This window comes from Nelumbo nucifera, chromosome 6 (assembly GCF_055504915.1).
Source record: "Nelumbo nucifera cultivar China Antique chromosome 6, China Antique-T2T, whole genome shotgun sequence".
Taxonomy (NCBI): domain Eukaryota; kingdom Viridiplantae; phylum Streptophyta; class Magnoliopsida; order Proteales; family Nelumbonaceae; genus Nelumbo; species Nelumbo nucifera.
In genome coordinates, this window is record NC_142654.1 from 10,438,637 (window position 1) to 10,459,891 (window position 21,255).

The 21,255-nt window shown below is 39.1% G+C and overlaps 1 protein-coding gene across 16 annotated transcripts in view; it reads left to right on the forward strand.

Moving 5' to 3' along the window:
- LOC104587548 (exocyst complex component SEC10b-like) overlaps positions 1–21,255 on the forward strand; it is an 80,917-nt gene that overhangs the window by 48,701 nt on the left and 10,961 nt on the right. For 14 of the 16 annotated variants that reach the window (XM_088889838.1, XM_088889835.1, XM_088889837.1 and 11 more), the window contains 6 exons: positions 15,006–15,059; positions 15,163–15,291; positions 15,385–15,477; positions 15,576–15,722; positions 16,511–16,608; positions 16,695–16,779. In XM_088889838.1, the coding sequence (XP_088745964.1) occupies positions 15,006–15,059; positions 15,163–15,291; positions 15,385–15,477; positions 15,576–15,722; positions 16,511–16,608; positions 16,695–16,779 (606 nt within the window). The remainder of the gene's footprint in view (positions 1–15,005; positions 15,060–15,162; positions 15,292–15,384; positions 15,478–15,575; positions 15,723–16,510; positions 16,609–16,694; positions 16,780–21,255) is intronic. The other 2 variants (XR_016077415.1, XM_088889847.1) reach the window with 2 other exon arrangements.

Consider the following 21,255-nt stretch of genomic DNA (forward strand, 5'->3'; position numbering starts at 1 on the left):
TGATGACCTGGCTGTGTAGCTCTATGTTACTTCACATTGGTAAAAATTTTTTGTGGGCTAATACTGCAAAGGAGATTTGGGATGGAGTGACTAAAACCTATTCCCAGAAACAAAATGTAGCTAGAGTCTATCAGTTAAGGAATCGGGTGATTAGTACAAAATAGGGAGATACACCTCTTGCCACCTATTTCTCCATGCTGACACTCTTTGGCAGGATATCGACCACTTAGAAACTATGGTTTGGGAGAGTATGAAGGACGCAACAACCTATTAGGGGTTGGTAGAAAAGAATAGGGTTTTTGAGTTCTTGGTTGGGCTGAACCTTGAATTCGACATTGCTAGGCAACATCTCCTTTCTAGAGAAAGTGTGACTCTTTCTCAAGTTTATGCCTTTGTCTCTGGGGAAGAGAGCAGGAGGAATGTCATGTTGAGACAACTTGGCATTGATCTGAGTCAGCTATGGTTAGTATAGTTAAATCTAAGCCAAATGGAGACAGGGGGAGTAATGAGGCTAGGAAAGAGGACAATAAGGACTTGGTGTGTGACTATTGCAAGAAGACTAAGCACACCAGAGACACCTATTGGAAGCTTTACCCTCATCTCATACCAGGTTGGATCAAGAACAAGAAGGGAAATGCAAATGTGGCGATTATAGGAGACCCTTCAGGACCCCTCTCCTAGGCTGATCTGGAGTCTATTGCAACAGTAGCAGTGAGAACTAAATTGGAAAAGTATGGACAACTTATGAGTAAGAAGGATTTAGCCAATTCTAGTTCTTCAGATGGGTAGAACAGTACAAGAGCCAACCATACTACTTTCTTTGCTCATACAGGTAGTTCATATGCAGTTGCAAATCATGTATCCACCTCAGGTAAGGAGGGACCTCCCTAAATTAAAGACTCAGGAGCATCTGAGCACATGACCAATATATCTACCCTCTTTAGTTCTTACCAGTTGTGCTTTGGTAGGGATAGAGTCTCTACAACAGATGGTTCCCATATTCCCATTGCTAGGAAAGGGACAGTAAGAGTGACTAATGACATTACTTTATCCTCTGTCTTACATGTCCCTAAACTCTAACATTAATCTTTTTTTTTTTTTTTTTTTTTCAGTAAGCTCTCTGATGAAAATTTTGAACTATTCAGTGACCTTTCTTCTTGGTAATTGTGTTTTGCAGGATCTGGAATCAAGGAGGATGATTTGGAGTAGTCGTGAGGTGAATGGAGTCTACTTTCTGGATGAGATTCCGAGACATTAGAACCATCATGTTAGTAGCAGCAGCAGTAGTGGATCAGAGTCGGTGAGACAGAGTATGCTCTGGCATAACTGTTTGGGTCATCTTTCTTTCATTTCATTGAGGTTTTTGTTTCCAAAGTTGTTTGAGTCTATTCAGTTGTCTAGTTTGGAATGTGAAAGCTATCAGTTGGGAAAGCATTGTAGACATTCTTTTAAACCAAGTAATAAAAGAAGCTTCTTTGCTTTTGATACTGTTCATATTGTTGTATGGGGTCCTTACCACATTTCTTCCATGGGTGGTTACCATTATTTTCTCTTGTTTGTGGATGGTTATATACGATATTCTTGGTTATATCTGATGAGATCACGTGATGAAGTACCCATTTTGGTGTGACAGTTCTACCAGATGGTTCTCACTGGTAGAGAATACTTTGAGAAGGACTTGTCATCATACTTTTTGGAGCATGGTATGATTCATCAGAGTAGTTGTGCATACACACCGCAACAGAATGGGGTAGTAGAGAGGAAGAATAGACATATTGTGGAGGTGGCAAGGAGCCTTATGGTGTGTGCCTCAGTTCCTATTCATTTTTGGGGGGATGCAATTCTCACAACCGTGTATTTGATTAACAGTGTTCTTTCACGCACTTTGGGGTTTAAGGCACCTTTTAGCTTGCTTTTTCCAGATGGGGAGATATTTCATATACCTTTAAGAGTCTTTGGGTGTCTCCTTTGTTCACATTCTTTGTCCTCATCGCAAGAAACTAGATCCTAAGGCCAAAAATGTGTTTTCCTTGGGTATGCTCAAAACCAAAAGGGGTTATTGTTGTTATGATCCAGTGTTGGGGAGCAGGTTTGTCTTTTTTGAGTCTACTTTCTTTTTCTTGGGCGGTTCTCCTCAAGGGGAGTGTCTTGGGGTGGAGAACTCACAACCTGCTCTCTTCCGGTGTCATTTATTCTTTTATATGATCCACTTATTCCACCATCAACAACTACAATCCCACTGCTTGATCCACTACGACTAGCCTCATAGGTCTATTAGCGCCACCAGAAGAGGGTTGACTCCACACATGCTTAGATAGAATAACCTACACCACTCTCCATTAGTCCATCTAAGATCCTAGGTTCGGCTGATACAATTCCAGGTATTTCCCTTGACCTTGAGCCTATTATTTCTCCTGATAGTGATGCTTTTGTACCTAACACTATTGTGGCAGTTGATCCCACTGATCTTGATCTTCCCATTGCACTCCGCAAAGGGAAGAGAAAGTGTACAGCCCATTGCATTTCACACCATCTCTCCTACATTGCCTTATCACCCTCCTATCGTGCTTCCCTTTTTTCCTTGGATTCTGTGTCTATACCCAGGAATGTCAGTGAGGGTCTCTCCAAACTTGATTGGAAACTAGATATGCAAGAAGAAATGGAAGCCTTGGTTAAGAATCAGACATGGGAAATAGTTGATCTTTCTATAGATAAAGAGACAGTCAGATGCATATGGGTGTTCATTGTGAAATACAGGGCTGATGGTAGCATAGAGAGGTACAAGGAAAGGTTGGTTGCAAAAGGGTATACACTGACCTATGGTATTGATTACTTGGAGACTTTTGCACCAGTTGCTAAGATGAGCTCAGTTCGAATTCTCTTGTCCCTAGCAGCTATGTATTCATGGCCTCTATTCCAGTGATGTTAAAAATGCTTTCCTTAATGGTGATCTGCAAGAGGAGGTATATATGGACATTCCAACTGGTTTTTATGAGAATGCTGGTAAGGGGAAAGTTTACAGGCTGAAAAAATCACTATATCGTTTGAAGCAGTCACCTAGGGCATGGTTTGACAGGTTTAGAGGAGCACTTATCTGTTTTGGGTACACACAGGCTCAATTTGACCATACTCTCTTTGTAAAATGAAGAGACACTCTTGTCAGTATTGATTGTATATGTAGATGATATAGTTGTTATAGGAAATGATCTGAAGGAGATTGATGCACTCAAGAAGTCACTACAACAAGAGTTTGAAATCAAGGATTTAGGTGAACTGAAATACTTTCTGGGGATTGAGGTTGCAAGATCCAAGTATGGGATTTTCATCTCTCAGAGGAAGTATGTGTTGGATTTACTACAGGAGACTGGGAAGCTAGGTGCTAAACCAGCTGATACTCCTATTGACCCAAATCATAGAATTAATTTTTTGGATGGTGAGTTGGTTAAGGATGTGGGAAGATATCAGAGGATGGTAGGCCAACTATTATATTTATGTATGACACGTCCAGACATCTCTCATGTTGTTAGTGTTGTGAGCCAGTATATGCATGCTCCTCGGGTTTAAGACTAGGAAGCCATTGAGAGGATACTTGCATACTTGAAGAATCATCCCGACATAGGGATTCTTTTCTTAGACCATGAAAATTTAAAGTTGGATTCCTACAGAGATGCAAATTGGGCAGGTTGCTTAGATAACAAGAGATCTACATTAGGGGTATGCACCTTTGTGGGAGGAAACTTGGTCTCATGGAAGAGTAAAAAACAATCATTTGTGGCTAGATGAAGTGCAGAGGCTAAAAGGAACATTTCCTTTCTTGGAGTTCTCTATACTGTATCTTTTGACAATTTTGTCAATGTAAGTAGACTGGGATAATCCTATTATCCTCTTCGATCTATCTCTATAGAGTCAAAGTCCCAAGATGTAGTAGGCTTCTCCAAGATCTATTCATGGAGCATTGCTGCGAAAGCCACACTTTCACCGTAGTTAACATTCCTACATCATTCCCAATAAGTAGAATGTCATCTACATACAAAATTAGGAACGTAACCTTATCTCTCACTGTCTTCCTGTAAACACAGGGCTCATCCGGATTCTGCTCAAAGTCAAACTGTTTGACAGTAGAGTCAAACCGGATGTTCTAGCTCCTAGAAGCTTGCTTAAGTCCATATATGGATCGATTAAGTTTACATACCATGTGTTCCTAACTTGCAGCTATGAAACCTAGAGGTTGCTGCATATAGATATCTTTAGTAAGATCTCCGTTCAGGAACGCGGTTTTGACATCCATTTGCCAAATCTCGTAGTCATGGTATGCTTCTACAGCTAGCAGGATCCTAATGGATTTAAGCATGGCCACGGGCGAAAAGGTTTCCTCATAGTTAATTCCCTCTTTTTGAGTATACCCTTTTTCTACAAGACAAGCCTTGTGGGTCTCAACCTTACCATCGGGGCCCTTCTTCCTCTTATAGATCCATTTGCAATCAATTGCTTTTACCCCAGGGGCGGATCTACTAGAGTATAGACTCCATTGGTCTCCATTGAGTCCATCTCAACTCTCATGGCATCTACCTACTTCAAGGAATCTATGTCTAACATAGCTTCTGTATAAGTCACGGGATCCTCCTCACTGTTCATGGCTTCCACCAAACTTTCTTGGTCATAGTCGTAATTAACTGGAGGCCTGGAAACCCGGGTAGATCTTCTAAGTTGGTTATTTTTTGGAGTTGGTGGGACATCTCCCACTACCCCTGGGCTTTCCTCATCAAGAACAACTTTCTGATGAAGATTATCCAGGATGTTATCTTCCTCTAGGAAGTAGGCATTTCGACTGCAAAACACCTTTTGCTCTTTTGGATCATAGAATAAGTAACCTACAGAACCTTTGGGGTAACCTACAAATAGGCAATGACTAGTCTTGGATTCCAATTTGTCAGCACTAGTTCTTTTAACATGTGCCGGATAACCCCAAATCTTCAAGTGTCTCACACTTGGTTTCTTACCGGTCCATAGATCATATGGTCTTAGGAATGGATTCGGTTGGAACCCAGTTCAACACGTAAATTGCAGTCTCTAATGCGAAACCCCAAAAGGATGTGGATAGCTCTGAGTGGATGAGAAGTGAGAGGACCATATCTATTAGAGTCCGATTTCTCCTCTCTGACACACCGTTTAATTGTGGTGTAGCAGGAGGAGCCAGTTGTGATATAATCCCATTTTCCTTTAAGTAGTCCCTGAAATTGTCAGAGAGATACTCGCTGCCTCGATCTGATCGAAGGGTTTTAATTTCTCTCCCTAACTGTTTCTCGACCTCTTGCCTGAACTCTTTGAACTTTTCAAAGGATTCAGACTTATGTCTCATTAGGTACACATAACCATACCGTGAAAAATCATCGTTAAATGTTATAAAATAAACATGTTGGTTACGTGTCCTAACATTCATAAGACCACATACATCAGTATGTATAAGGTCAAGTGTGCCTGTAGATCTTTCGGGCTTTCCTGTATATGACCGCTTTGTCATCTTACCCTAAAGGCAAGGTTCACAGGTTGGAAGATCTTTTACAGTTAGAAAATCCAAAGGACCATCCTTTACCAACCTTGTGATACGATCTATATTAATGTGGCCAAGTCGGTAATGCCACAGGCATGTGGGATTAATTGTATCACGAGTTCTCTTCTTGGGGATTATTTTCGACGTAGTTTCAGTAATGTTTGTTTCCAAAGAAGGATGGAGAACATAGAGACTGTTCTCAAGTTCTCCGTATGTGAGGAATTTGTTATTCCGTGTAATAGTAATCACATTACTAAATAAGATAGAATAACCATCCAAACATAGTTTTGAGACAGAAATCAAATTTCTTCTTAAATTAGGTGCGAAAAGACAATCTTTAAGTACAATTGTTCATTCTCTGAAAACTAGTTCTATAGTTCCTATAGCTGTAGCTGCAACTGTTGTAGAAGTCTCCAAGTAGAGCGTTACTTCTTCGTTACTCGGTCTTCTGCTTGTCTTGAACCCTTGCAATGTGTTACATGCATGAGTTGAAGCCCCGGAGTCAATACACCAGGAAGTAGAAGTGACCAACAAATTGGTCTCTATGATAAAAGATTCAAATACCTTGCTTCTTAGTCTCTAGATATTGAGGACAACTCCTCTTCCAGTGGCCAGTCTGTTTACAAAAGTGATAGGCATCTGATGCTTTGTCCTTCTTCTGCTTTTTCGATTTGCTAGTCTTCTTCTAAGGCTTTTTCTTTGCCCTCCTCTTCTTCTTACCCGAATTGCCACCTTCAACAAGCATGGCTATTGGTTTATCCTTCTTAATTAGTTCTTCAGCCCTCTGCAATATATTGCCGAGTTTTTGAAGGCTAACATTTAGAGTATTCATGTTGTAGTTCATGATAAACTGATTGAAGGAGGGAGGCAAAGAGTTTAGGATGGCATCAACCTTGGTGACATGATCTAGCCCTGACCCGAGTGCCTCTAGTTCATTAATGTAACCCATCATCTTGAGACAATGGTCATGAACCATCTGACTCTCGGTCATTTTAGCAGTCATGAACAGCTTCAAGACCTTCTGACGAATAGAACGATTTTGCTCTTCATACATGGTCCTCAGACTATCCAGGATATCCTTGGACACTTCGATCCAATCGAATTGTCGAGGGAGGCTATGATGTAGCATTGGGCAAGAGAGTTCTTCTCTTCCCATTCTTGATACTCTTTCCTGCGTGCCTCAGAAGCCCTATCGCCTGGACGATCCGGAGCAGGGTTCTTAGCAACCTTGTCCAATTTCTCGAACGTTAACACTAACATAAGGTTACAGAACCAGTCAGCATAATTTGGGCTCTTAAGTTTGTTATCGTCCAATAACATGGTGAATTGTCCGTTTGTCATTTCTAATTAAAGGCAAGGCAGATTATTAGTCCACAACCTAAATTGATTCATGTTTACTACATAGATATGGCTTTTAATCTATGTTCCATTTCCATTTGTTCATCTATGAGATTTCCCTCCTATCTCAGTTACGGAGACTACGAAATGTCTCTAGAAATGTGGGAATCCACATAAATTGCATGGAGCCAACTATTTCAGCTGCATAACCCCACCACTTTCTGTGAATGATCATATCTACTCATCTTATGAGCTTTCCCTTTGGCCTTTGTCAGACAAGGTTCATTGCCAATTTAGATTAAACCTTTCTGTCAAGTAAGTGCTTATCCATCATATTCGTGAATGCCAAGGTATCGTGAGAGAGTCTTCCATTTTAGGATAGGCCCCTCCCACATCGGTCTATGACGCCCTCTATCATCTTATGAAATAATCCAACAGATCCAACAGCAAATAGATAGCCCAATTTTATGGTGCCTCTCCTCATTACTGAAGGACCCATCTTCATGTTAATGATGGAAGGCCTTTAAAGAGTTCATCATATGAATTTTCTTATCACATGCACTTATATTTTGCTGGAGGTAACGAATAATTACGCCCTAGTTTTATTTAGGTCAAACCAAAGTGGCTCACACTGACTTTCTTAAAGTCAGATTCAGATGGGCCCTAAACGGCTAGGGTTCTGCATGGTTCCTCTTGGGGAGGAAGCTGATGTAGGGCCCATCAACAAGGGAGATCATCCAATGATATTAAGAACACCATGGCAATGATGTGCATTCAGCCATGGTGTGCGAAAGAGCCACTATTGAATTAACATGGGCCAAGTGCTTATGGCCCATGTACGTAGCACATCACACATCATACATCACATGCATGAAACAAAGGCACAATTGATCCAATCAATTTTAATCATCTGTAAAACCCTAAAATAGTTAGGTTAAATTAGTATCAGCCCATTAGAGCCCATAACATTATCATATAACATTATCTAGGTACATGCGCTGAACTGCAAAAAGTAGTTCGGCCCATATAGCTGAATTAGGGCTGATGCAGTTTTAACTTAACAATACTAGGTTTTACAAGTTGAGCCGAATTGCATCTTGCAATCAGCCATCAAACCCTCGGCCCATTATCAAATTTTAGGGCTGTGAACAGTCCTTATTGAGCCACAGATTCGGTCCAATCTGGGTCGAATGTGTCTAGGGTTTGGTGTCTAATTCAAGATTCAATTCAAGAAGATGATCTGGAATTAATTATGGCTGATAAATGACAATCAACAATCAGCAAATAAACATAACAGTGGGTTGTTCGTGTGGCTGCAAACCTGCAAGAAAGAGGTTAGTCACAGTTTGCAGATTTATTTTCTGCAAATCGCGGATGGCTGAACTCGATTCGACAACACTTCTCCACGCGCTTCCAGCATTTCTTCCAATGAAAAAAATAGAAAAACCTAATCTTCTATTAATTACATTGGAATTAAATCCTATACATTTCGTCTAAAAAAAAATTATTTACATACCAAGAATGAATAGAATAATACAGTAGGGGCGCAAATTCTTGGCGCCTATAAAAGATTTTGATCTCCACCATACGAACAACCCATAATCCAAGAAATATAAATAGAAAAATTCTATAAATATTGCAGATAAATAAAGATTTAATTTTTAGATCATTCGCCCAAAATCTGGGAACCGATTCCCAGAGAAACTATAATTTGCGCAAATAGGCCAGAACGATTGTGCCTATTTATGTAGGTTTCAATCAAGTCTGATTCGGTTCATGAATGTGAACCTGGCTCTGATACCACTGAAGAGATGGGAGATCCATCATATGGATGGCCGAACCCTACAGGAAGGTTGGACGGAATTTCAAAAATTTCTTTCTCTCCCATCCGGGAATCGTATTCCTTAATTTAGAAAACTACATTTTCAAGGTTCGTTCTTGAATCAAAACCGGACCGGATCTGAAACCAAAAGGGAGGTGAGGGATATACCTGATACGAAGTAAAAGGAACTCCCAACGTAGGTGTTCACGCCCAAAGAGGATACCAAATCCGCCCCCACTGAAGATGACACAGCGCATATTAAGGCAGGATCAGCAAGAACCTGGGATTCTTCACCAAGAATCGAGTAGGGTGATGTGAGCACGACTTCTGATTGTTTCTTCTCCAAGAAACAATATCAAAAACACTTCTTGATCACTCTAGTAGGTGGAGATCGAACTGGGATGGTGCCAAGAACTGAGGGAGCGAAAAGATTGCAGAAAGAATTATGTTTGTTCTGTGGAATTCGCCCCCTATTTAGAATCCCTTCAGGATCAACTTCCTAATCTGATTAGGAATGAGATTTCCTAATCTAAATCTTGTATTTAGATCTAGACTCTCAAGTTGATGAGACTTATTTTATTCAACTACCAATCCCAGTCATATTATAAACCCAGAATGACCCAATTTAATTAAACTATTTAAGCCCAGTTCGAAATGGGCTTTAGGCCCATTAAGTCATTTTTCTTACTTTACCCATTAAGTGCTGGCTAGTTTGGTTCTCTTTATATGATGTGAGACCCTAGCATTGATCTACACATTAGCCACATGGGTTCAGCCTAGCCTTTGTTATAAGGCCTGACCGAATTCATTGTAGGTCACAGTAAACCCCTAAGTCCATCACCATGGGCTCTTAATGGGCCCAACATTTACACTAAATGGTCCTTGGGTCGAGCCATCTTGTGAAAACCCAAGGACTGTGGGCAGATGCAAGATTAGCCCATCAGGTATTACCCTTAATGGCCTTACACTTAACCTCTCAACCCTTAATGATCATACACTGCCCGACAGGAGAGGACCTCTCCCTTGGCTGCAAGGTACAGTGTTGCACTCTCTACTCACATGGATCTCGGGAATTAAAACCTTTTGCAAACAATTTGAAACCATAATATATATATGTATATCTCTATATAAATATATTTTGCAAAACAAGTTTCAAACACATTTGAAATCCATTGCTGACAGTTTAGGTTTCCATCAGAGAGAGTGCATTCCCCGATCATTCACTTTGTTCGACAAAGGGGATGTTCCTGTCACTATGATCACCCACTCAGGTGAATTCTCGGACTGTCTCAACATACCCAGGTTTTGACCCCCTCTGAGGATTTCAATGATTGGCATATCAAAGACAGCCCAATCCGACATCTAGTGCAGTACCATAATCGAGTCTAGGGGTCAGGTGTAACATTTCAGTTTTGCCCATCTATCTCCAAGGTCCAGGGCAATACTGGAATTTGGTCAGGTTTAGGGTTTCAAGAAAACCCACACTATATGTACCTCAGGTCTCACCCTGGCAGCTGAGACAAACCACCCCAACCAACTTGGCGGCACATCAGTGTCAGCCTTGGTAGGATAAATCTCCCTAGATCTATCCAATGGCTGTGAAGATTCTAAACTAACACGAGTCTCATAAGTGTCCAGTTTAAGGGTATTACACAGAAACACACCATAATAACATGAATCAATTATGCACTTTATTCATTTGCAATAAATGACAATAAGTACATCAATCTGATTGGAGCTAAGGGCATACACTGTCTAACACAAGCTTGAATACAACCTACACAAGTTGGGAATGTGTGGCATTTACTCCCAACTTGAGGGGGAGTGTTGAGGTCTTAGACAAATTGTGTAGTCTATAGTGGTAGTTTTTGATTATTTACCATTTAGATTAGAAGTAGGGACCACAACACTCTTGTTGGGTCCTTTTTGAGTAGTTATTTTAATTGTTTTATGTGTTAGTCGCCCTATAAGGGCATATTGGTCTTTGTACTCTTTATTATTTTAGACTATAAATAATAGTGAAGAGGGTGGCCAGCATTAGTGCTCTCTTTTCTCTTTCAAATCTCTTCTCTTCCTATTCTCCTTTCTTCTCTTCTTCTACAAGAAATATTCTTTTCTTTTATAGATTTTTTATTTCAGCACTTTTCTACTGGGTCATTAAGGAAAAGAAGTTGATGAGGAGATTGAAGGTGAAGATTTCATAAAGTTTATTAATGTGGTACACCCACTGCTCTAACTACATCTCCCTAGAAATGAGTGGGTACATGCATCTGGAAAGGTATCCCTGTGGCAATTTCAATTACATGTCTATTTTTTCTCTCCGTTATACCATTCTACTACAGAGTATGGGAACATGAGCTCTAATGAATTGGTCCTTTTTCTCCAAGGAAGAGTTTATTAATGAGATACACCACTGCTCCAACTACATCTCCCAAGAAATGGGTGGGTACATGCATCTTGATAAGTAGCCCTTTGGTAACTTCAACTACATGTCTATTTTTTTCTCTCTGCTACACCATTCTGCTATGGAGTGTGGGAACATGAGCTTTGATGAATTGGTCCTTTTTCTTCAAGGAAGAGTTGTAGTCTTGTAGGTGCTTTTCAAAGTACTTCTTAGCATTGTTACACCTTATTATCTTGATTTTCTTCTCAAACTAAGCTTCCACCATTCTAAAGAAATTCTAGACACTAGAGGGAACTGCATTATTACTCTTCATCAGATAAAGCCAAGAGTGTCGAGAGTAATAATCAATGAATATGAGAAAGTATTAGCCACCCATACAAGGAATAAAATATGGACCCCAAACATCGGTATGTATCAAATCGAAAGCAACATTACTTTTTCAATTACTTGCAAATATGTAGTTCTACATTGCTTTGAGGGATGATAGACTTCACATTGTAGACTCAAGTTGGACACAAATTGACACAAGTTTGGAAACAAAAACTTGATAAACTTAAAAGACACAACCAAGACGGTAATGACACAACTTCAAAAGACTCAAATTTTCACTTTGACATGACTCGGTTTGGCACAATAATCCTTGCTCAGGACATAATAAAAAAGGTAAACTCTAGCTTCATGTCAAGTTCCAATTGTCCTCCCCATACTCAGGTATTGAAAAACACAATGTGAAGGAAAAATGTCACTAAACAATTATGGGGTTTGGTAAGAGAACTAATACAAAATATTTTTGTGCAACTAACATGAAGGAAAGAGCTCAGGGAAAGATTACTAGTAAGTTTGACTTCATCTAGACCTGAGATTGGAGTCTAAGATCCATCAACTACAACAATCTTACCTTTCTCTGGAGTTACTTTATAAGAGGTGAAGTGGGAAGGCATGCCAGTCATGTGAGCACTAGATCTGAAGTCCACAATCCAAGAGCTAGGAGAAGAAGATTGACAAACAAGTGCACTACCTGATTTAGCAAAAGCATTGGAAGGATACTAGAGCCAGTTGAGGTGGGGGACCTAGATTTCTCAAGCTGAGTCAGTAGGTTCCTAAGCTTCTCCATCACATTTGAGGAATCATGTGAAGGAGCTTGAACACTAGGAGATGGACAATCTCCCACAGTAGCAAAATGTGCATTTTCATTCTCTTTGTTGTCTTAAAGTTCTTGGGCTTCAAATGTGGATTTAGCTTCCAACACTAATCCTTAGTGTGTTTGGGCTTCTTATAGTATTCACACACCACTTCATCAATTTTCTTATTAACACCCCGTCTATTACACATAGCTTGGGTTTGGAGGACATATAAGCCAAATGATCAATTACTAAAGCCTGCATCATAGCAGCCATTCTACTCTCCTCTCCCCGTACCAAGGAGTATGTAGTGGCAAGGGAAACAATATTTGTACTCAAGATAAGCTGTCGGGTAAAATCATACTTAGCATTCAAGCTGGCCAAGAAATAAAGAACTTAGTTCTTCTCAACATATTTTCGGTATTGTTCACCATCTTGAGGATTCTTCCATTCCAAGGCCTCGAAATGATCCATTTCTTCCTAGAAAGATTGTAATGAAGAGAAGTACATAGTCACAGTCCTTTCCTCCTAACGCATATTGCAGGCTTCCCTTCAGAGTTGGTAGATTCAAGCTGTATTCCTAACATTGGAGTATGTGGTAGTAACACAATTTCAAATGTCCTTGATAGTAGAGAGAAACATGCAGTTTTGAGCAATATGTGGCTGCACTGAACAAACCAGCCATGACAGAACCAATGAATTTTTCTATTCTTGCTTGGCAAACTTCTGGTCATCAGATTTCGGCTTCCCCTCCTTGCCTGTAATGAATCTCAACTTACCCGCCCTCCAATGGTAAGCTTGGTAAATTGAGACCACTCTAGGAAGTTGGTTCCATCAAGATTTACAATGGCTATTGTACCACTAGAAGCATCAATATTGCCCGGGAGCATTCTGGAAATGGCTTCTACCTCCTTAGGCAATTACATTGGACTTGCACTAGCAACTTGACTGCCCTACTTCAGTCCAAGAACCAACTGGCACACAATAAACCCATAAGAATAGGTCAGCACTTGATTGGGAGCCAATAGGAGGCCAAAAACGCAACTGGCGGTAAAATAGGATGTGAATAAAATCTCCCAAAGTGTAACTAGGGTTCAAAATATTGTGGAACCACTTCCCATACCTCCATGAAGGTAAAACAACCTGAGAACGACAAGTTTCAAGCAAGAAACAACTCCAAATAGGAAGAAAATCCCCAAATATCGAAATTATATATTTTTTATTTTTATCAAAAATTTTTGGAAAAAGCATGGAAGCATCAAATGGATTTAAGATCCATACCAAAATGCTTCTAAACTTAGGGTGCACAAGGTCAAACCAGATTCAAGGGTTTCTGCTGGCACCTATACAGGCTACTAATGTCATCCGGCAGCGGTCTGATGTCAACAGGTCTTCCTTGGTTTGAAGTTCAGTAGAGGAGGCTCTTCCTAGATCCCAACTTGATCTGATACAAAGTTGGAATGAAGAGTATAGGAAGAAGAAAAGAGAGAAGAGGAAGAAATTTTGGGAGAATAGGGTGTGTTACTGTTCACAGCCAAGAAAATTCTCATTTAAGTTAGAAAGAAAAATTACATAATGGGAGCCCAATAAAGAGAAAAAGCATAAATACCCCTGCCCACAATGCATAATCTCAACAGCTTCTATGTATCAGATTCTTCTTGAGGCCCATGGTTTAGTAACCCCTGCAACAATATTCTTTCAACTGTATTGGCAGAAAATTCTTGATTCCTTGAAATTAGAATTCAATATTGAATTATTATATGGTCACAGGTTGAAATTGTCTTGGGTTTGCAGCAAGTTGGTTCTAGACTTCTAGTGAATATTTTGATAAGCTTATTTCTGGTCTGGTTTTGTGAGAAGATAGCGCACTATTTTTTTTTTCTTGAACAAATTTTAAATAAAAATTGCCTCCCAGTTTTTCAATGCTGAAGAATTTTTTGTGCACAAGTTCCTTTGATCAACTGTTCTTTCTGTCTTTTTTATTCTGTAAAGAAGTGGTTTGTGCACCCTAAACTGCACAAATACATAATCATGATATGCAACAAGGATGTCCTATGCATCAATCTATATAGCCACACATTTTGGAAAATATTATTGCACACATATCTTGAAATAAAAAGCACATTTTGTCTTTTGTTTCTGGCTTAATTTGTAGTTTCTTAATTGGAAATAAATTCTTTCTCATATATATGGAATAATTTGGTAATATAATAGATAAATAAAAAAGAATCAACCCACTGATGTTGGGAATTTCTTGAAAGAGAAAGTTTTTAGTATTGAGTTGCTTTTTGATTTGTTTTTTATTTTGTTCTGTACACTTTTTTGTTTTATTGAAATCTTTCCTGATCATTTTTGTGCACAGATCTGCCTAACCACTTAAAATTATTGTTTTGTTCGTTCATTTTACTATATGTTTCTTTTGTTTTGATGATCACTATAAATCCAAGACTACATATAGCTTCTATGTGGAAATATAGCCCAACTCTGGTGTTAATTTTATATTACTCCTCACCAATACAAGCCATGGGGTATGAGACTAATAATGCCATGAAACTAATATGATATCTATTACCAGGCCTGATAGTTTTCACCATCATGGTATTGTATGAACTTGCCACTATGACTATGATATCATTTGCCTTTTTCCTTCTTTTCATTATGATGTATTTGGGTTCTTCTATGCATATATTTGCAATGGACATGTATGATGCCTTTATTTTTTTCATCTGGTGGTTCACCAAAATTCATTCTCAAGGTTTCATTGTACAGCCTGCTACTCTTGCAACCAATGTAAAAGCAGTATTCACTTGCTTGCTTGACCAAGTAAGTGAAATTAATTTTAGTTGTGTACTGGTCTTTAATTGGGCTCTATTTCACCCATTCATGCAATCCATGCAGTGTTGCATTCAGGTTTGCTATTTTGCAGGTTAGCCAATATATCAGAGATGGGCTGGAACGGGCCAGAGATGGTCTAAATGATGCTGCAGCTTTGAGGGAAAGATTTTTGCTGGGCACAAATATCAGTAGAAGGGTGGCTGCTGCTGCAGCTTCTGCTGTAAGTACTCAACCATGTCTCTTTAATAAATCCTGGTTTCTTTGCAGAAAAAATTTTCAGTCAGTAATCAATTCGGTTGGTGATGATGTGTAGGCAGAAGCAGCTGCTGCTGCTGGTGAAAGCAGTTTCAAAACTTTTATGGTGGCTGTACAGCGTTGTGCCAGCAGTGTGGCCATAGTCCAACAAGTATGGTTACCCAGGAGCATACTCAATTGATTTTTAGGCCAGGCAACAGTGGCATTAATTATGAAATCCTAACAGTGACATTTTCTTTTCTTCTTCAGTACTTTGCAAAATCTATTTCTCGGCTCTTATTACCAGTGGATGGTGCACATGCTGCTTCCTGTGAAGAAATGGCCACTGCTATGTCTCGTGCTGAAGGTGTTGCCCTTAAAGGACTTCAACAATGCATTGAAACTGTGATGGCTGAGGTCTGTATTTGGGAAACTTTCATCCTTTGATCAGATAGATTGGCATGGAAACACAAAGCATGTAATCACGTATACTTTTCCATGTATTTCTTTCTCTGAAATTATAAAAGATCCTATAAATGATTACCTATTAAGACATGCTGTCATTGCCAAAACCTATGATTTATAGGCTTGGAACTCAAATGTTTTCCTGTCTTATTTATTTTCCTACGAAAGTATTGTAATTCATGTTATGATGAATGAATGGAAAGATGGGAAAGAACCAACTGAATAGAATAGCTGAATAAGGGAAAATAGACTAAGATGCATGTCCAGAGGAGACAACCAACTGGACCGGTAAGGAATCATCTGATGCAGGTTGAAGGTTCTAGGAGAGCTAAGGGGAAACTGAAAGGTACATGGATCGACATGGTGAGAATATCTGAGGATTTAGAACTTATGAGAGGATATTTCCCTTTATAGTGTGGAAAAATGAAACAAGATTCATGTAGCAAATAGTTGGAATAGGCTTTTGACTTCAGTATTTCATATTCTGATCCATTTGAGTGTTTGACAATCAAGGTTTTAGTGCTGAATCTCTAGGACATTGATGCCACTATTAGAACCTATGGTTTCAAGTAGTTAATATACTTTATCTGTTGATTTAAATTTATTTATTGCTTAGATAAGGGAGGATAATAGTATTACAAGAGGAGTGTGTGACAATGTTTCTTCTGCATCCTTGTCAGAGTTTTTTGATTGGTTCTCTTCCTCCTATGAGAATTTCTCCCCCCAATACATTTTTGTAGGTAGAGCGCTTGTTGTCTACAGAACAAAAGGCAACAGATTATAGGTCCCCTGATGATGGAAATGCTCCTGATCATCGGCCAACAAATGCCTGTACAAGGTAAATCTAGTTATCCAACTTCATCGTAAGAAAACTTACAGTTCATATTAAGGTTGTCCATCTATTAATGTTTCTGTCATGGATAGAGTTGTTGCATACCTGTCCCGTGTCCTTGAGGCTGCATTCACTACATTAGAAGGACAAAACAAACAATCTTTCCTCACTGAACTGGTATACCAATCTATTTCTCTTGTGATCTTCTTTGACTGTTGAGTGTTTCAATGACTGCTGTTTATCAAACTCTCTTGATTGTTTCTGGTAATACATTCATATATCTACATGAACACATTTGTGAATGTGTCTGTATGTGCATTGTGGTTTAGTGGGTGAATAAAAGTAACTTTTTTTGATAAGTAGTGAATAAATTTAAATTTTACCTAATTAAAACTTGCCTTAAGTTTATGTAGGAAAACTGGGCCGAATGGGCCGTAGTGTTTGTTCTCTTGTTAAGTAGTGTTCTTTATGGGCCTATTAACTCCTTTTTTATTTCTCTTAAGTTATTGATGTGCTGGCCGCCCACTTAAGTGCAGGCTTGTAATTAACCTTGATTAAGTCTGATTAATAAAATATAAGAGAGAGGAGAGTGAAAATCCATCGAACTCTCTTCTTCTTCCTCTTCTTCTTCTCAATCTTCTCCTTCCTGTTGGTTTTCCTTTTTTTTTTCTCTTCCTTTTGTTGCTGTAATCAGAAACTAATCTTGGATTTAAAGGACTGAATCACATCTTGGTATCAGAGTGGTCCTTCCTCATCTTTTTTGTTTTTCTTCCTTTTCCCATACACCCTTCGATTATAAGAGTGTATGGAGAGATAAAGTTCTTATGGAACAAAGAACTTTTTGCCTAGTTGGTTAAGGGTTTAGAGAGTCGAAATCTGGCTGTAGATTGCCAAGAAGTGAAGCTGCTGTTTTTTGCCCAAAACCCTAGCTGACTAGAGGGATTTTTCAGTTATGGGCTGAAGAGAAGGACTGGGTGTGGCGCTCAATGCTTGGAGGGTCCCTTTTGATCTCTTGAAGTGGGCGGTTGAGGTTGGGAGATGTTTGGAGAGCTTTGGTAGGGATGGCTTCTTCTCTCTTTTGCCTAGGCAACCGGGTGTAGTGAAACCCTAGATTTTGAACTTTCGGGTTAGTCCTATTCACGATCCAAGCTTTGGGCCCAACTTTACACTATCTTGGGCTTGGGCTTCAGGCTGGGCCCATTAGAATTTTGGCTTCGGGCACTGGACTGACCTCAGTTAGGTCTATAAAGATTGAAAAACTTATTGTTTGATTTTCGTTCAATCAATGGAGCAATCTGGAAGTGAGTTGAAACAGATTTTGGTAGCTGGGGTTGGTCAAACAGATTCCTTTTTAACTATTGTGACTACAATTAAACTGGATGGAATAAATTACCTAGCCTAGGCACAATCCATACGAATTTATGTTTGTAGTAAAGGTAAATTGGGGTTTCTCACAAGAAGTAAGAACAAACCTGAAGAGACTAATCCTACATATGAGAAATGGATGTAGGAGAACTACACAGTGATTGGATGGTTAGTCTCAACTCTATGCAGCCTCACATAAGTTAGCATTACCTTTAGACGACTTCAGCTAAGGAGATTTGGGATAGTGTTACTGAAACATATTCTCAGAAGTTAAATGTTGCAAGAGCCTATAAGTTAAAGAATGATGTGAACAATCTGAGACATGGGGAGAATAGTGTGGCCGTCTACCACTCCATGTTAAAGTCATTGTGGCAAGAGATTGATGTTATGAGACAGTTTTGTGGGAGAGCACCAAGGATGTAGAGGCATTTAGGAAACTGGTAGAAAGAAACATGGTGTTTGAATTTGTTACATGACTCAACCCTAAATTTGACATTACTAGGCAGAATATTCTAGCCAAAGATGAGGTCACCCTGCCTCAAGCATATTCTATAGTGAGCAGTGAAGAAAGTAGGCAGAAAGTACAGTTACAGGGACCACCTTCAGAGCAATTTGCACATGCCGGGATAAAACCAAAAGGGCTGATTGAGAAGAAAGAAATGATATGTGAATACTGCAAGAAACCAAAACATACTAAAGATTCTTGTTGGAAACTTCATCCAGAGCTTCTCTTGGACAGGTTTCGGAACAATAATAACAACAAGTATTCATGTTTGAGAGGTGGAAGTAGAGAAAGTGAAGTGAAATCTCCTATAGAGTAGTTGGCAACAGTAAAGGCAGAATTTGAAAGGTACGGGAGGTTAATTAATCATTTGGAGACCACTGTTGCAGCATCCAACCCTTCAAGCAACACTTCTTCATCTGCATTTGCCCACTCAAGTATTCGTGTTTTTGCAAATCATGCTACTATTTCAGGTAATCATAAAATCCCTTGGATTATTGATTCTGGTGCATCAGACCATATGACTAGCATATCTAACTTCTTTTGCCCCCATCTCTGGCAAAGGAGATATTAAGGCCTCTTGACTCCCTTGTTTTACCCTCGGTTTTTTATGTCCCTAAGCTTAATACCAACCTCTTATCTATTTGTAGCTTGATTATATCCATGAATTGCATCATAACTTTCCTACTCATTATGTTTTTTAGGACCTGAAATCTTAGAGGATGATTAGAAGTGGCCATGAGGTGAATGGAATGCTGGACACACTTGATAGAAGTCTTGGACCACCTAATGTAGTACCTTTAGAGTTTGTCTTATCAGAGTTAGTTGATAGAGTCATGTTAAGTCATTTGCATTTTGGTCAGTTATCTTTTTTGCTTCAAGTCATTTGTTTCCCGATATGTTTAAGGGAATATCTCTGTCGAGTCTTCATTGTGAGTCATGTGAACTTGCAAAACATTGTAGACAACCTTATTTAGTGAGTAATAAAAAATCAATTTCTCCTTTCCATGTTGTGTACTCTGATATGTGGGGGCCATATCATTTACCTGTAATGGAGGTTACAAGTATTTTATCCTTTTTATTGATGATTTTTCTCAGTATACATGGATTTACCTTATGAGATCCTAGGATATAGTACCAACTATTGTGCAAAAATTTCATGAGCTTATCCTTATCCAATTTAACTCTCAGATCAAAAGATTCCAATCTGATAATACCAAAGCATATTTTGAGAAGAATCTTTCATCCTATCTTGATGCCATATTCATCAAAGTTCTTATTCCTACACTCCACAACAAAATGGAGTGGTAGAAAGGAAGAACTGCCATGTGGTTGAGGTTGCTAGAAGTCTCCTCTTTTCTTTCTATGTTATTATTAAGGTTTTTTTTTTATTTTTTATTTTTTTTTGGGGGGGGGGTGTTGTTCTTACTACTACATGCTTGATTAATTGTATGCCTTCCCAGGTTTTGGGTTTCAAAACCTCTTTAACCTTTTTTTTTCTGGATGAGGGTCTCTTCTCTTCCTCTTCGAGTTTTTGGGTGCACCTACTAGTTACATGTTTATAGTCAACAGAGACACAAATATGAACCTAAAGCACACAAGTGTGTCTTCCTAGGATATGCCTCCACACAGAAGGGCTATTGTTGTTTCAATCCAGTTCGTGGCACCTGCTTTGTTTCTAGGATGTCATATTTGCTGAGTCTTCATTTCTTTGGTACTTCTCTTGAGGAGGAGCATTTTGATGAGCCGTTTGCTATGTCCCCAGTTGTTCCTCTTCCAGTCCCTACTAAGTCTTTTGTTGAGTCATCCCCTCTTATTGTGTCTAATTCACATGTTCCTACTCCCCCTCCTCCTCTAGTTCATCTTTCCACATTTCCTTCACATCCCATTGTCCAAAGGTGGTACCAAAGACAAAGACTCAGGTATGAGCAAGCTGTTTTCACTCCTTGAATTGAGCTTCTTGCACCTCCATCACTATTGAGGTCACAAGTCAATCTTCCTTTGACCCCTTTGCTACCTTCTCATACCTTGATCTTCCTATTGCCCTTCGCAAGGGCAAGCACAGTGAATTAAAAGGCGCGCTTGAGTTTCACCTAGGCGCATTGGCGAGGCACATTTTAGGGTATGCGCCTTGCCCAGGTCCTAGGTGCACCCCTTTCAAAAGGCATACGTCTGGTGCGCCTCAGCCCAGGCATGCGCCTTTTTAAAGTTTTACACTTTTTGCTTTTTCTTTTAGTCTAATGGCCGAGAACCCCCTATTTGCTAATGTTGTTCATTCATTCATTGCAATAAAATACCTTCTTAAAAGGCAATGAAAGTTATACAATCATTATTTTTTATGTGAGAAATAAGAATTTCAGACCCTAACATAGACTTGTTCGGGCTAGCCTCGAGGGGCGTGGTACAAAGGTGACTCATAGAATCAAGAATGCAACATGTTTTACATCACATTAGCTACTTGAAGCAATGCAATTAAGGAAAAAAAGAGATTGTGGGTTTCATATGCTTGAAAATGCTTTATATGTTTGCTTTTATTTTTAAATTTTCATTTGAATACACTTTACATGTTATGTTTATGTATTTTAATTTTAGATAATAGGTTTTTAAAACATTTATTTTAAAATTTAAGTTTATATTTTTTATTAACATTATGTTTAATATTTTTTGCATTTCTTTAAATTTTTTGGCATTTTTTTTTGAATTTTCCGACTTTTTTTAGCATTTTTTTTGGAATTTTGTGCCTTGCTCAAAAAGGCGTGCGCCTCGCCTTGTGCCTTGCGCCTCAA